Raw genomic sequence first — 13,995 nt, 5'->3', positions numbered from 1 at the left:
CCATAGGTAGTTCTACTACGTGATGACAACAGTCACATCCAAGGTTAAGTATGGTTCTCCTACATGATGACAATACACACGCTTCTTCCTAAGCTATCTTGCCTCTTCCGTACGCTGCAAACACATTTTAACGAGTACCCATCGACCTCTTTGGCCAGCCAGTTGGGTGCCGTACTATACAGTAGAGGACACAGAGACAGGAGGGACCATAGAGGATATTGAAAGTTTTTTATGTCCTTTTTCGACGAGATGCAGGGGAGCCAGGGGTATGAACTGTGCTGACTGCTGAGGACAATTGGTTAGGGAACGTAACTTTTCCATCCGAAACCAGGAGTGTTTCCACAACCATACCCTGGTCTTCATGTTTGGTGCCCAGTAACACTGGTCTTCTATTGGTTACCATCGCTAATTTATCTGACGATGTACTTGGTAACTAGACACAACAATGCACAGGGGTTCAAGACGCCTACATTTATTGTCGTGTCTCAGAATGCACGTGTTCCTTTAATCAGAAACTAAATGTCCTGGGTAAAATGAGTCACCTCTGTGAGTGTCAGAAACTCAAAGCCCAACTCTATTGTCAGAATCTTCCGCGCATGTTATGTACATAAGACACATATATATTTCAAACGTACTCGTGTGTACTCCTTAAAGAAACGTGCAACCACAAACAAGCGCACACAAATGAGATGCAGGAGACTGACGGATGGATTTGACCGCAGGTGATGACGTTTGATGATGGTTCGTCTGGTGCTTGAGCTCATCGTACGCTGTATTTTCTTCGCGTAAGGCACGTTTCGTCCTCACCCCAGTCAGCCAGGACGTCCTGCCTCTTCCTCAGTTCTCCCTCGACGTAAGTATGAACGATGGCGGTAGCAATGGCCTGGCTGAACACATTCACTACTGTACGGCACCGGTTCCTGCATAAACACTTACGTTATAAAAAGGAACATGAAGGTAAACAAAGTTTCGTTTACTTTTCAGCAAACATATCTGCTCGCCCGCAAGTGCTAGGTATGCTTGTGTTGGAAAATCTTGTTTTCATTGTGCGTTCGCCTAGTCGAGACTGATCCGCGAGACAGATTTTTTCTTTCTTTTTTCTAGTGTTTTCTTCGATTGAGTCCCCTGAACCCTTCTTCGTATTGGGTGCTCAGCGTTTATAAAACAGATTTCCTGACGTTTTCATGCTCATGCAACCATTATGTTATCAGAAAATATCGGATATTTGTTATGGTACGTACATGATCCAATCAACAGCGAGTAGTAGTCCAATGTTTGTTGGTCCCACACCTCCGGCTTTGAGCACAAGGATCACAGTGATGACTCCGGCATTGGGTATCCCACGAAGGGCGAAACTGGTCAGTGTCGCTGAGACGCTGAAAGAGTGAATTTCAAACTTTGTTACCTGCGTCTAACGCAGGAAAAAAAAATATTTACCACACTGCAAGGTAGTGAGCGAAGTCCACTGGAACGCCACTAAGGTTAGCCAGGAAGACGGTGCCTATGGCCACATAAAGAGCCGTTCCATCCAGGTTGAAGGCAGAAGCGATGGGCATGACGAAACGGGTCACACGTTTATCCAGCTTGTTCTTCTGCTCCAAGCACATGTAGGTCACGGGGAGCGTCGCCACACTGAACCATACAGAAAGTTCGAAAGGAAACGATACAGCGTTCTGCAGTGCAAGTGTCTGTGCTATGGGTACTGCTCAGTATCATTCAGAGGTACTTATAGCACCCTACAGTAGCTCACACATCATCAGCAATTTGTTTGCCACTAACGCATCTACGTCCTGTACCTTCCGGTATTTCCCAAGACACTGCCCTTGGGTATCCTTATATGTACTTTTCCTTTTAGTTTTAGAATACGGTACGCAACCGCTCCGGGATCCTGTGATCTGGCATGCCCAGAACGCAAGCAATGTTTTGCACAATGCACGGGGACGGCTCCTTATTGTTTAGAGGCTCCAAAGTGGATAAGGTGGATCTTTGCGTCGTTACGTAACCTTTGCATTCCTAGACACATCAGCAATTAATGCTCTGCATCACGGGGTAAATTTGACACGAACGCCGCGAGTTCTCAAGACCAGTTATTGGTCTACACAGCACAACAGATTCAGAGACCTACCTGTCAGAAGTCCCAAAGGCAGTGACGAATGCATGTAGCAGATCCTTAGCAAACATGAGAGGGTTCTTGCGTACCATCGCGTAGTACATGGTCGGCAAAATGACCATCGAGTGAAAAGCCAACCCTGTCATAACAGTGGCGATATAAATGCCCACGTGACCGACGTGTTCACCCAGTTCGTCACCACGGATAATGGCGCTACTGAGGAGGAAAATAACGCCAATGGGGAAGTACCTGAAAGAGAAGGATCAGCCCTGGTTGAACGCTGAAGATTAACGAAGAACGAAGAAGCGCCGTATATTGTACGCGATGTTTATACGCACCACATGACGATGTAGGCTAACTTCATGCAGAGGACATTGAGGAGGCTGAAGAACTCTACCATCACCTCGCAGGTCTCGCCCAGGTGCCCGGCGGCGAGACCGAAGACGGAACAGAAGACTACCGTTCCTACAATAATAATAAGCGGAATTACCCTAACTATGAAGAGCAATGTTTGCAACGATCTTATGGACTGAAACCAACAACAAACACACGTTTACATGATGACGATGTTATGAGAAGAGGGCGGAGCTATAGGCAATTGCGCCCCTGGCGAATTACCTCCCCATTCATCATCTCAAAATAAAGTTGTTATGTTGTTGTTACAGGAAATTGACGAAAATGACACAACACCACAGAGGCGTGATTATTGTGGCGTGATCGAACGATAATGCATTGTCATCAAAACGAGATTGTTTCTTTTTAGTTTTTGCCCGGGATGCACCTACACTCGAAAGGCGTCCCTTACAGGGAGTACAAAAAATGAGTACTTTTGGTTCTTTTTGGAAGTTGATGCATGGTCACGACAATTACTTCTTTTCTGGGCTAAATGCACTGTAGTTTAGGGACCGTTTGCAGTGCTGGGGAGCTAATTTCAGATTCAGGGATTCAGTATAGTTGCAACTAAGGGGACTTGAGTAATGGTTCGCCAATTCACTCCTATTTTTCATAGGGTGCACTCCAGAGTAAGACAGCTTCCAGTCGGGCCGTAAGCTTTCAAGCGACATTTCTAAAAAACACAACTTCACCGCATGGCACGCTGAAGACTAACCATTGTACAGAACCGTACTTTTATCACTGGTTGATTTGTTGGAAACTGGAGGCGTGCGCCTTTTCACAACACTTATATAGTTATGGTAAGTGTCCAGAAAAGGCGTATGCCCCGCGTTTTCCACAAATTCAAAAGTGATAAATGCATCATTCTGTGCAATGCGTGCTTCAACGTGCTACGTGGGGAGGTTCTATTTTTAGAGTGTAGAGGGCGTGTCACTACTGGCTTCACTTCGACGTCACGGGCTGCCACACAGCGCTGAGTTGAGGGAGCAAATAAGTGTGGACGATATTCGTACAGAACACGCAGTATAGTATAACAGGAGCAGTAGAGCTGGTAGAACGACACGGGCAAAAGGCAACCGGAGATAAAAATACGTAAGGGCCCGTCTTACAAAATAAACACAATCGAGACAGACTTCGTGACGTTTACGTACCAAAAATGTTCATGCCATCCGAAAACTCCTTATGCCTCTCCACCACCAGCTGGTCGGTAAAATTGGCATCCGTGCCGTTCACTGGCACGACCTTTGGTGGTACGAGGGAGCGGACGGTGCGATGCAGTTGGAAGAAGGCTCGGATTAAGTTCTCCGGGAAGAAGTTCCTTGGAACAAATTTTAGTGCACCGTCAAGCACATGTCAATAAAAGTAGTCTAAAAGCGCTGGCACACGGAAAGGTTGGAGTAGGGGCCCTGTACAACCTTCAGGGACTGATTATTGAAAGTAGTTTGCGCCGTAATAAGTTCCTTGAAACAAACATTAGTGCACGGACAACAACATATCAAGAAAAATAGTGTAACACCCCTGACACACGGGAAGAGGGTCCTTTACAACTTTTAGGGACTCGTTATTGAAAGTAGTTTGCGTGCTAATGTGTTCCTTGAAACAAATACTAGAGCTCGGTCAACCACATGTAAATAGAAATAGTCTAAAACCCCTTACACACGGAAATGTTGCAGTAGGGGCCCTTTACAACCACCAGGGACTCGTTATTGAAAGTAGTTTGCGTCCTAATGAGTTCTTTGAAACAAATATTAGCGCGCAGTCAACCACATGTCCATAGAAATAGTCTAACACGCCTGAAACACGGGATGGTTGAAGTAGGGGTCCTTTACAACCTTCAGGGACTCGTTATGGGACCCTTAAGGCATGCTGCCTTAAGGAAACTAAAAAACAAGTTTTAAATCTCGTGAGTCTCATAATCGAGTTGACCGGACGTTGTCGGAATGACAGTAGTTGAATGCCACATTCATTATACGACACTTGTTCAGCGGGCTTATCCGTACACAACTACGTTTTACAGTCTCGTATGGCTCTCGTATACAATAGAAATGGCAATTATTAAAGTTAAATGCCATACTGCTGTAAGGTCTTGCTCTTACGTGATGAAATCGAGGAAGCTGTCTAATGCAGAAACATCCACCTTGCTGACGTCTCTTTCCATGATCTGTTCTCCTGGTCTAAAGATGGAGACCATGATAATACCGATAACTGCGGCAGCGAAGGTGCTGAACACGTAGTAGAAAATCATCCTCAAGAACATCTGTCCTGCTGTACGAAGCTGAACTCTTGCCATAGCTGCAAAACGATTTGAAATGTCACGTCAATATAACTACTCCTGCATTGATAGCGTCAGCGTCTACATCAAAGGAGCAGCTCCTGTATTAACATAATCGCGCCGGAAGCAGTGCTGGTTTATTTTACCGAGCTCTGGACGGTGTTGCGCCGAGGCTGGCGGTACTCCCGGTAGCTTTCCGGTAATACTCGACACTGTCTTCTCTGACAGTCTCTGATAGTATCTAATACTAACGTCTCCGCTCGCTGTAACTCAATAGATTACCAGTACAGTACCTGAGATAACAGAAGATACAACCAGGGGCAAAGTCAACATCTTGTACATGCGAAGCAGAATCTCCCCTGGCACGGATATGAGAGTGACGGCATCATCGCTTGGTTCTGCAATGCCTACTGTGTAGCCAATGATCACTCCCAGGACGATTGCAACGATGCTAAGCGTCAATTGGAGGTTTGTCCGAAGTGACGTCCTTATAAGATCCATCACCTGGAAAAAGAAAAGTGAAATAAGAAATTGTTCTTTCAGTGTCACAGAAATAAGAAGAGCCGTTTTTTGTACGAAATTTTTTGACAATACTTTGGAGATGTGGCACACTGTATTGAGGAAACTGCAAACACATTGAGTTCAAAAGAACCATGGCACACGAACGACAACAGAAGTCCTCAGCAGTGCACGTCCCACAGTTATAGCTAACTATAACTATATGAACCATATGCATAGAACTGACCTGTTCCTTGCGGCTTGTTTGTCTTGTATCCATTTTTTTAGTTTCTGGAAAAGAATGTGGACAGTTAGGTCACATTACGATAGGTGCCAAAACAAAGAGGTATTCGCTTCCACATCACCAGAGCCAGCACGTGTGTATGTGTGTGTGTAAGAAGAAAGGAAAATTAAGTGTTAACATTCAGAAGTCTCTATATGCCGGAATGCAGTGATGTCCGTAAGAAATCTGGCAAGGGCTACGGAAGCTTCTCGTCTAAACTGAACCGGCCAGTTCCTCAACAGCTCCCTCAAGACCAATGACCAAGAGCATATGATAATGTTCAAAGTAAGAAAGGCAAGAAATGTAGTCCGCCAACCCAAACAGAATTACTCCGCCGGAGAAATCATGCCGCGGCGCGACCAGGTGCCGCTTATAGGTCTCCTGTAGTTTCAGTGTTGGTGCACTACTTGTGACGTAGAGTAATGCTAGCTATTGCACGTAGCCTATAGGAACAAATGTAGGGCGGAGCCGGAACATTCCGTCGTCACGTTGAATACGTAGACATGCGGGATGCAGATCAACACGGTGAATTCATCTATGTGAGCAATAGCGAACACAACGAAGCAAGATGTCTTCTGCTTCAATGTCTTCGGCTTCTCCGCATTGCCGGTTCTATTGTAGTTTATGTCTGTTTGCCTTCGCAAATTACTATACATACGTCCTTAGTTCGCGTTGCCCATTTCATCATAAACGTGTATGTGTTGTGTCGCTAGACATGTCAAATAAGGTGCTAAAATGGTTGAAAAAAAAAAAAAAATAAACAGTTTGTCTGTTATAGTTATTTGACTAGTTATAGCTATTTCGCTAGCACAGGTAAGAAGAGGAAAAACATGGCTGGCTCTTTGTGCGATAGCCCACACTCTTAGAAATGAACATCCACCGCATAGCACGCTCCTAGCCAACCATAATCTCGAATGATATCGTTATCTGCCCTGATTTGCTGAATACGAGAGGCGTACGCTTTTTTTTGTGACAGTTATGAACAGCATAAGTGTCATTTTCATTTCAAGTTCATTCATAAGTGTCATTTCAGTCAAGTTCATTTTTAAGAGTGCACTACTCACGATTTTTTTTTACTACACCGCTGTTGCCGTGTTATGTACAATCTTCAAGTACGAGACTGATGTACGAGCATTCACGTACCAATTACGCTCTATTGATTCCCAAAACGGGCAGTTTTATTTTCAACTTGTGCCAAACCATAATTGCCCAACCACACTGGAGCAAGATCTCAACGCCAGCTCTATGACAATGGCCGACACCGCGGCAAACAGACATCTCCGCTCTCGATGTGACATATGGAAGTCTGTTCCCAAACGCGACTGAAAGAAAAACAAAATGACAAAATGGAGACTTTCCATTTATGTTTGCACGCCTCGCAAACATATCCACATGAACTAGTTCTCACATAACAGTTCTCATGGAAAGTGCGCTGGGAAACGGCCGACTCGGTAGCTAACGAAGCTCATTTGTCAGTTCACATCACTTTAAGCAACGACATACGGCGCAATTAAGCCCATTTCAGAGCCAATTTCTGTAGCAGCATAAGTGTCAGGGGGAGACAGGAAACGGCATAGCACATGGCGGAACCTCGCGGAAGACGGCAAAGTGAAGCGGGTGGTCTGTCTGTGCACAAGAACAAGGCAAGGGGCCATATCGAATACCACTTGTAGATCCCCGACATGGCATAGGATTTCGTTTAATGAAGGGAACACGAACGCTATGCAGGCATGGACTACAAGTGTCGAAGGGTCTGGCTCTGCGCACAACGAGCGGTATTTAGGAGGAATACAGAGCGTATGGCTTTTGGTCTCTTACCAAGTAGCAAAACAGCGCTATCGTTTGGCATCATGACAGTCACTATATACTTTCATGGAACCTCGTGCTTCCTCCACAGAGAAAGTGAGAGCGCACGTAATGACGTGCAGTATAGTGTGTAGTGTCTGGAGCTAGAGATCTGTAGCGTGCGTAGGTAGCTTCGCGACAGTCCTCCTGAAGATCCATGGAAAACTAGCGAAGCCAGCTCGAACAAGGGTTTGAGAGAGCATTTCAAGAGTGCTACTCCGGCTCTAGGGCAATCTGCAGACCATAGTCTGGTGTCAGGAATGAGATCGTTTCATATCTCAGCGTTTATGTCAAGAGCGCGCCAATATTGATGTTCCGTTGCACTTTGTCAGTGCAGAGTGTAAATCAGTCTTAAACAAAGGCGTTTTCTCACGCACCTTGGTAAGGGCGTCGTTTTAAGCTGCATGAGACGGCAGAACCCGTCAGAGAGTTTCTAGAATGCTTATTACAGTGCATCAAGCCTTTTCTGATAACTTCAATGAAGGCCAGAGCCTGATTCGACCCTAACTTTATCCTTTAAAATCATTCGATTCCTTGGGTACCTCAAGTTTCACTCACTAGATCTGCAAAAAGAAACGTACAACGATAAGCTTAAAAATGACCGGGAACGTACTTACATTAGACTACGCCTCGCCGTGGCATGAACCGTCTCGCGTTACGAGAAGATGTCAACTGCCGTGTCTGTCCGGCCAACAACGGCTTTCTCGAGTTCGAAGACAAACGACGGAGTGAATAGGGAGCTTCCCATTTTGGTGCGCTCTGTTTTCATAAGAATTACCAGCCGCCTGCGTTAAAAGGACGTGTTCACATGCTGTCAGACCGTGTGGAGATTCGTCTGCAGACGTCGCAAGCAGCTCGGAACTTTGAAAGCCCGTGGGTGACTGCACAGGGTTGCTACTCTCACGTGACGGGTGCAGGAACCATAGTTCCGCCTCCTGTAGCACGCACACACATATATACATGTAGGGTGATGATGTGTGAGACCCCCACGCTGCATCTCCGGCCCATTGCTTTTGTACAAGCCCTCAGCGAGGGGTGACTGTGAAAAAGTGCCCCTTTAGAACACATCCTGTAAACCGCGCGGTGCTGGACAGGAACACCCGGAGGAAATCCGGAAGTCCTGCCTCTGTTCTACGAGGTTCGCCACGGCCAACGGCTCCAGGAGCGATCACCTTATCACTTAGAAAAGATGCACTTAATGGAAATATGCCTGTGCTCACGTGTAACATTATCCACACATTACAGCAATCCTGTGAGATTAAATGGGGTGGACAAATGAACAGTAGATACGTTTCTGGCAGTGAATTTCTAACATCTTCACCTTTTACCGAAACCGTGATGAAGTTCCGATTAACATCACTAGATTCCCTGTGATGAACTACTATAATATTTAAAAATCTCTAAAAAACCCCAGTGCGGGATGAATAAATGGAATAAATAAAATGACGGGTCTTAGCGATTTTAAGTAGCATGTTGTTCCAACCAGCTCAACTTTTGAGTTAATGAAATGCTATATCAACAGAATGGTAGAATGAAATGGTAAATGAAACTTGTTGTGCTACTTCCATGAAGACAACAACAACAAATACACTGTTGTTATTCCATGAGGAATACAACATACAAATATGGGTTGTTGAGAGACTGTTGATTAGTGTTACTCTTCTGGATATCGTGCGATTGAGAGCAAGGAGAGGCTCCTAAACTCTGCGCTGCTATATCTCACATACTTGGCGGAATTCGAGTGGATGTAGTACGGCGGAAGGTCTCGGAAATAGGACTCACGCGAAGCGATAAAGAGCTCCCAGAAATCGAGCTCTAGAAGTGATTGCGAGCGAGCCATATGTTATGCAGAGAAACGAAGCTGGCGAGTGCTCGTGCGTGGATATATTATCTGTAATGACGATGTGTGCGAAAAGGAAAAACGTAACGCAACAGCTCATGTTGACTACTAACGAAAAACATAGTGGAACTTTTCAGAAAGTTCTGTCATGTTTTTCAGCGTAGTACATGTTTTTCAGCGTTACAGTATAACAGCGTTTATTTATTTATTCAATGTATACCCTACTTCTCCACTTCCTGTGGGATTGTGTAGGGGAGAGGGAAATACAACTGATAACAACGATGCCAATCACTATATCTAGCTAACACAAACTCAGTACCGTCTAAGTATCAGGAAGATTCAGACATAAATAAACAAAGGTTCCTCGAGAACCTGTTTCTACAGTTGGGTGGCAACTAGGTCCCCTGGAAGTCCATTCCATTCTGATATGGTTCGCACGAAAAATGGATCCTTAAAGACCGACGACCAGTGGTGACGCGGCTCGACCTTGCATGCGTGATCCAGCCCTTCCGAGATAAAATGGGGACTTCGCAAATAATCGTACCGGCTAATACCCGTGTGTCCATAGTACACGTCGTAAAAAAAGTTTCAACCGAGACGCCTTGCGGCGATTTTTCCCGTGATGTCCAGCCCAAGGCTGTTTTTGAATCTGCTGATCTGACATCCTGAGAGTAATTGTTCGTAACAAATCTTGCAGCTTGATTTTGTACCCTTTCTATTTTATTCCGAAGACCAATATCAGATGGGCCCTATACTGCGCTAGAATATTCCAAGATCGGGCGAACATACGACTCGTAAACTGTTATCTTGATATCTTTAGGAGCTGATCTAAATGGCTTTATGGTGATTACAGTGCAGTAATTGCAATATTATACGTTGTGAGTTGTGTGCGCTACATGATTTGATGCGCAGCCGAATGGGGGCGGCACCGTCTGTGCGCTATGAACGAAGAGAGCGGAAAAGCTTTAAAGGGAACGGATGGCTGTCGTTGACGACAATACATGGACGTCGTCTACATGGTACCATTGTTTACTCGCGACACTTGTTGCTTTAACGGGTCATTGATATGCCGCAGCACGCACCGCCATTGGGCACAGCATGATTTCGAAGCGCTGTGCGTTCCTACCCCTGTGACTGTGCCTTGTCGTTCTTTGTGGGTGTAGCAGAATTCGTCAGGTGACGAATTCAACTTCGTCCTTCTTTTATACATATTCAAACGCAAACTCATACTGTACGACACACAATTTAAACTGCGCTTTTTGCGGCACGTATGCCATACGCAATTTGTGTACATATTTAAACCACATGACAAGGCAGACAGACGGAACTAAGACAGCGTTCAGCTCTGTTTCCGTGTGGTCCGTCCGTGTGCCTTGTTGTATTTTACGAATGGCACGTGTCTATATGATCAACATGCTATTTTAGTGCTTTCGTTACTTTTGCAAGTTGATATGTTAATAAGTTAATCTTGAAAAATATGGAGAAATTGAACTGAGTTGATTTCGTTGCGTTCTGGTAAAAAAAAAAAAAAAAGAACAGTTATTTGTTTTCCTTTCTTACATCGACATTTCTCATGCAGCTTTCTGAATAACGCAGCTTGCAAGTTATTTCGTACTCAATCTCGCTGGACAAAAAAAAAAAAAAAAAAAAAAAAAGAGAGAGAGAGAGAAAACGGGAACGAAACAGCCCCACTGTCATCAGCAGCGATGGAAAACGTAACGCGCGACACACCACGCTCCCCTTTCTCGTTTTCCTCAGACGCTTTCAGACATATGTCGGCACAGTTCCCTTAGAAGTCGGCCCAGGACGCACATTCCCCCAGGGCGTGAGTCGTGACGTTGCCCACATACGTGAGGCCGGCAACGGCAAGCCCTATCACCACCACCACCACTCCCCTTTCTCGCAGTAGAACCGTCAAGTTGTACCTATCAACAACCCGCACTCACACAGTTCGGAACCACGTTAGAAATCTCAGCGGTCACCCCCAAAACCTGTCTGCACACAATAGACCACTGCCCTAATTGGTAGCAAAGCAAAAAAATCTTGTCAGCACTTACCAGTGTCCTCTTTTTTTATCCCGATATATCTGTATGTGGCGAAGATAGGTTGTCGGCGCCCAGGCAGCCACTGCGGCGCTGCTTGAGGCTAGAAAAAGCTCGGTACCGTCCCAGGAGTCAAGAACGCTTGTTTTTGAGTTTCTTTTGCGGAAGCGATGGGTGAGGGCTGCTCCTTCGTGTTGCGCCGGCAAAGCGGGTGGCGGCCATCTTGCAAGTACCACCAAGGACACGCTTTCCAACGCGCGTACATCTCAAAAGTGTTACGCAAACACCCGTTTTCGGTTGCAGCATAACATTTGCCGTTGGAGGGACCTTGGAATATTAGAGCGAGGTGGATGTTTGTTTTGCACTCCGCGAGGAACCAGGTGGTGTTGTTATTGATAGGAGAAGGTAATAATGTTTTGCGTTAGCTGCTAGCGTTGCAACGCGTGTGCTACTTCCAGCTGACTCGGGATCAGTGTCGGGGTAACTCGTTACTGTAACTAAGCTACTTCTCACGGTAACTTTTAACTTAACTCGTTGCATTTTGAATTCCACTAACTGCTTGAGGAACTGGATCCTTCGTTAGCTAACTTTTTTGAAGTAACTTGGGCTAAGTTCCAAGTTCCTTTTGTTCGATTCTGGTATACAAATATCGCAAGCTGCCCCCCCCCCCCCCTCTAATGTGGCAAGAGCCGGTCGTACGGCTCGCGTCAGAGTTAGCATGAACACCGCTCCAGCCCACGAAGAGGGAAGACTCTCTGGGGAGCCACTCAGGCAGCGCCTATGGCAAAAAACACCGCATTCATAACGAGGGTCACCCCTCTAACTGCAAATAGATGAACAAAACACCCTCCGCTGTTATTTCCACTAAGCACCATCAGCGTCAGCAGGCCGGAATGACGTTCAAGTTAAGTCCGATGCGAGCTGTACGTGCATGGCGCGTGTGACTCCGCTGCCTTGTTGTAGCGCGGTGAACGCTACAAATTCTGTTTCAGCCGTGCATTAGGAGACTCGAGTGAAGTTCATCATAGCGACGAGCAGTGTATTTATAATGACAGAGGGCGTTGTGTAGCAATATTTAAACCTGGTGCTGTTTTACGAAATGGGCGTGGAGGACAACTCGTGAAACTTGAACTTTCAACGCCTGCTTCGTGTGCCGCTGAAGACCCTTATTACGAGATCAAAATCATCAAATGCTTATCGAATCTGTGATCTGTAATGACCTGTATACAGTGTATTTGCTGCTGACTGCCCCTGACCCAGTGTCACAAGCCACTTGGTTTAGGCGGGTCTGTTATGTTTTTGATTGTTGATTGTGAGTAATAAAATTATTACTATTATTATTATTATTATTATCCTGCTTTATGCTTTATCCTGCTACACCTACTCTACCCCTTTCTTGTTTCCTTTTTATGGTTGTTTGTTTGTTTGTTCTTCTATTTTTCGTAGCTAACCTCTTTCTTTCTTTCTTTCTTTTCACCCACAAAAGCGTTTTGGAGTAGCCAGTTCTGACTGGGTCGGAACTAACCTCTCCATATTTTTCTTTCTTTTCCAATTCAATCCAATCCTTTTATTGTTATTATTATTATTAAAGAAGCACATAAAGGCAGGCTTCCTTCGTCATGTCAAATATTGGTATACATTTCGTATATTAAAACTACTATAAAACGTCTTGCACCGCCCATTGTGAGATCAAGATCTGAATTAGTTACAGAAAAGTCAACAGCTAAAAAGTGTGTTTTAGGTAACAATTAGCTTGGAAGTAACTCGTTACTTGTCCAAAGTTGCTCAGGAACTTCAAATCGTTTTTGGTAGCTATATACTCAGGATATACCTCGAGGATTGACTTCCGCTTCTTGATTGCTTCTTGTTGTGGGCTTCGCAATGAGTGAGACGCGTAACTACCAGTAACTGGGATGTGTCCTTAAAGACACATACATTTGACCATACAGATACATGTTGACAATAAGTAAGCGAGCGCCAGTGGTGAGATTAGAACCCACACCTATCTGATTGTCGGTCAGGTGTGTCCTTAATTATCTTCTATGGGAGCTATGGCGAAACTTGTCTGAATCTCCTTCTACATCAGAGGAGGCTGGAATCACCTCAGATCGCCATATTGGTCATCGGAGCTTCTTCGGTCTTTTCCCTTTCCGTCTTTCGGTGCTTTTCGGTGTTTTCGGTCTTTTCTGATTGATCAAGCTCAAAAGAGAAACTGATGTTCTGAGGCTGGAACAACATAGAAGGGACAGATACAAACAAAGCCTCAAATTGCCTAAGAAATCAACGATGAAAGATGAAAGTCACTGAAAAGGTTAGCCAGCTCTAAGGATCGAGCCCACATCTTCTGGATTACCGGGCCAGGGGGCTTAATCAGTTGCACGCGTTAGGAGCTAACGAGAGGCGGGGCACTCGTCGAGAAGGGCACGTGATAAAACACGTGCACGGCGCTCTTCGCGCGATACGTGAAGGGCGTGGGATACGTCACGCGCAATGTGTCACGTGCCCATCTTTTTGAATTTCCCGCCGCTCGTTAGCTCATAACGACCGTAACGACGATGAAGCGATTAAGTCCCCTGGGCTCTACCAATTGAGCTAAGCTAACACGCCTCTCCAGAGACTTTCGGGGTGCGTCATCTGAAGGGACGACAAACAAAAATTTGGTAGAGCCCTGGACCGGTAATCCAGAAGATGTGGGTTCGATCCCTACAGCTG

The 13,995-nt window shown here is 45.4% G+C and overlaps 1 protein-coding gene across 1 annotated transcript; it reads right to left on the bottom strand.

The window, feature by feature from the left end:
- Positions 1-458: 458 nt before the first annotated feature.
- LOC135401435 (excitatory amino acid transporter 3-like) lies at positions 459-11,521 on the bottom strand. The gene is made up of 10 exons (XM_064633850.1): positions 11,299-11,521; positions 5,521-5,564; positions 5,069-5,279; positions 4,600-4,795; positions 3,655-3,821; positions 2,449-2,575; positions 2,126-2,359; positions 1,438-1,632; positions 1,242-1,376; positions 459-920 (listed from the first exon to the last, which is right to left on the bottom strand). Exons 2-10 carry the CDS (start codon positions 5,551-5,553, stop codon positions 761-763), a joined length of 1,458 nt encoding a protein of 485 aa, XP_064489920.1. The 5' UTR covers positions 5,554-5,564; positions 11,299-11,521; the 3' UTR covers positions 459-760.
- Positions 11,522-13,995: the final 2,474 nt, after the last annotated feature.

This window comes from Ornithodoros turicata, chromosome 7 (genome assembly GCF_037126465.1).
Source record: "Ornithodoros turicata isolate Travis chromosome 7, ASM3712646v1, whole genome shotgun sequence".
Lineage (NCBI taxonomy): Eukaryota > Metazoa > Arthropoda > Arachnida > Ixodida > Argasidae > Ornithodoros > Ornithodoros turicata.
This window is presented reverse-complemented; position numbering and strand designations above follow the sequence as displayed.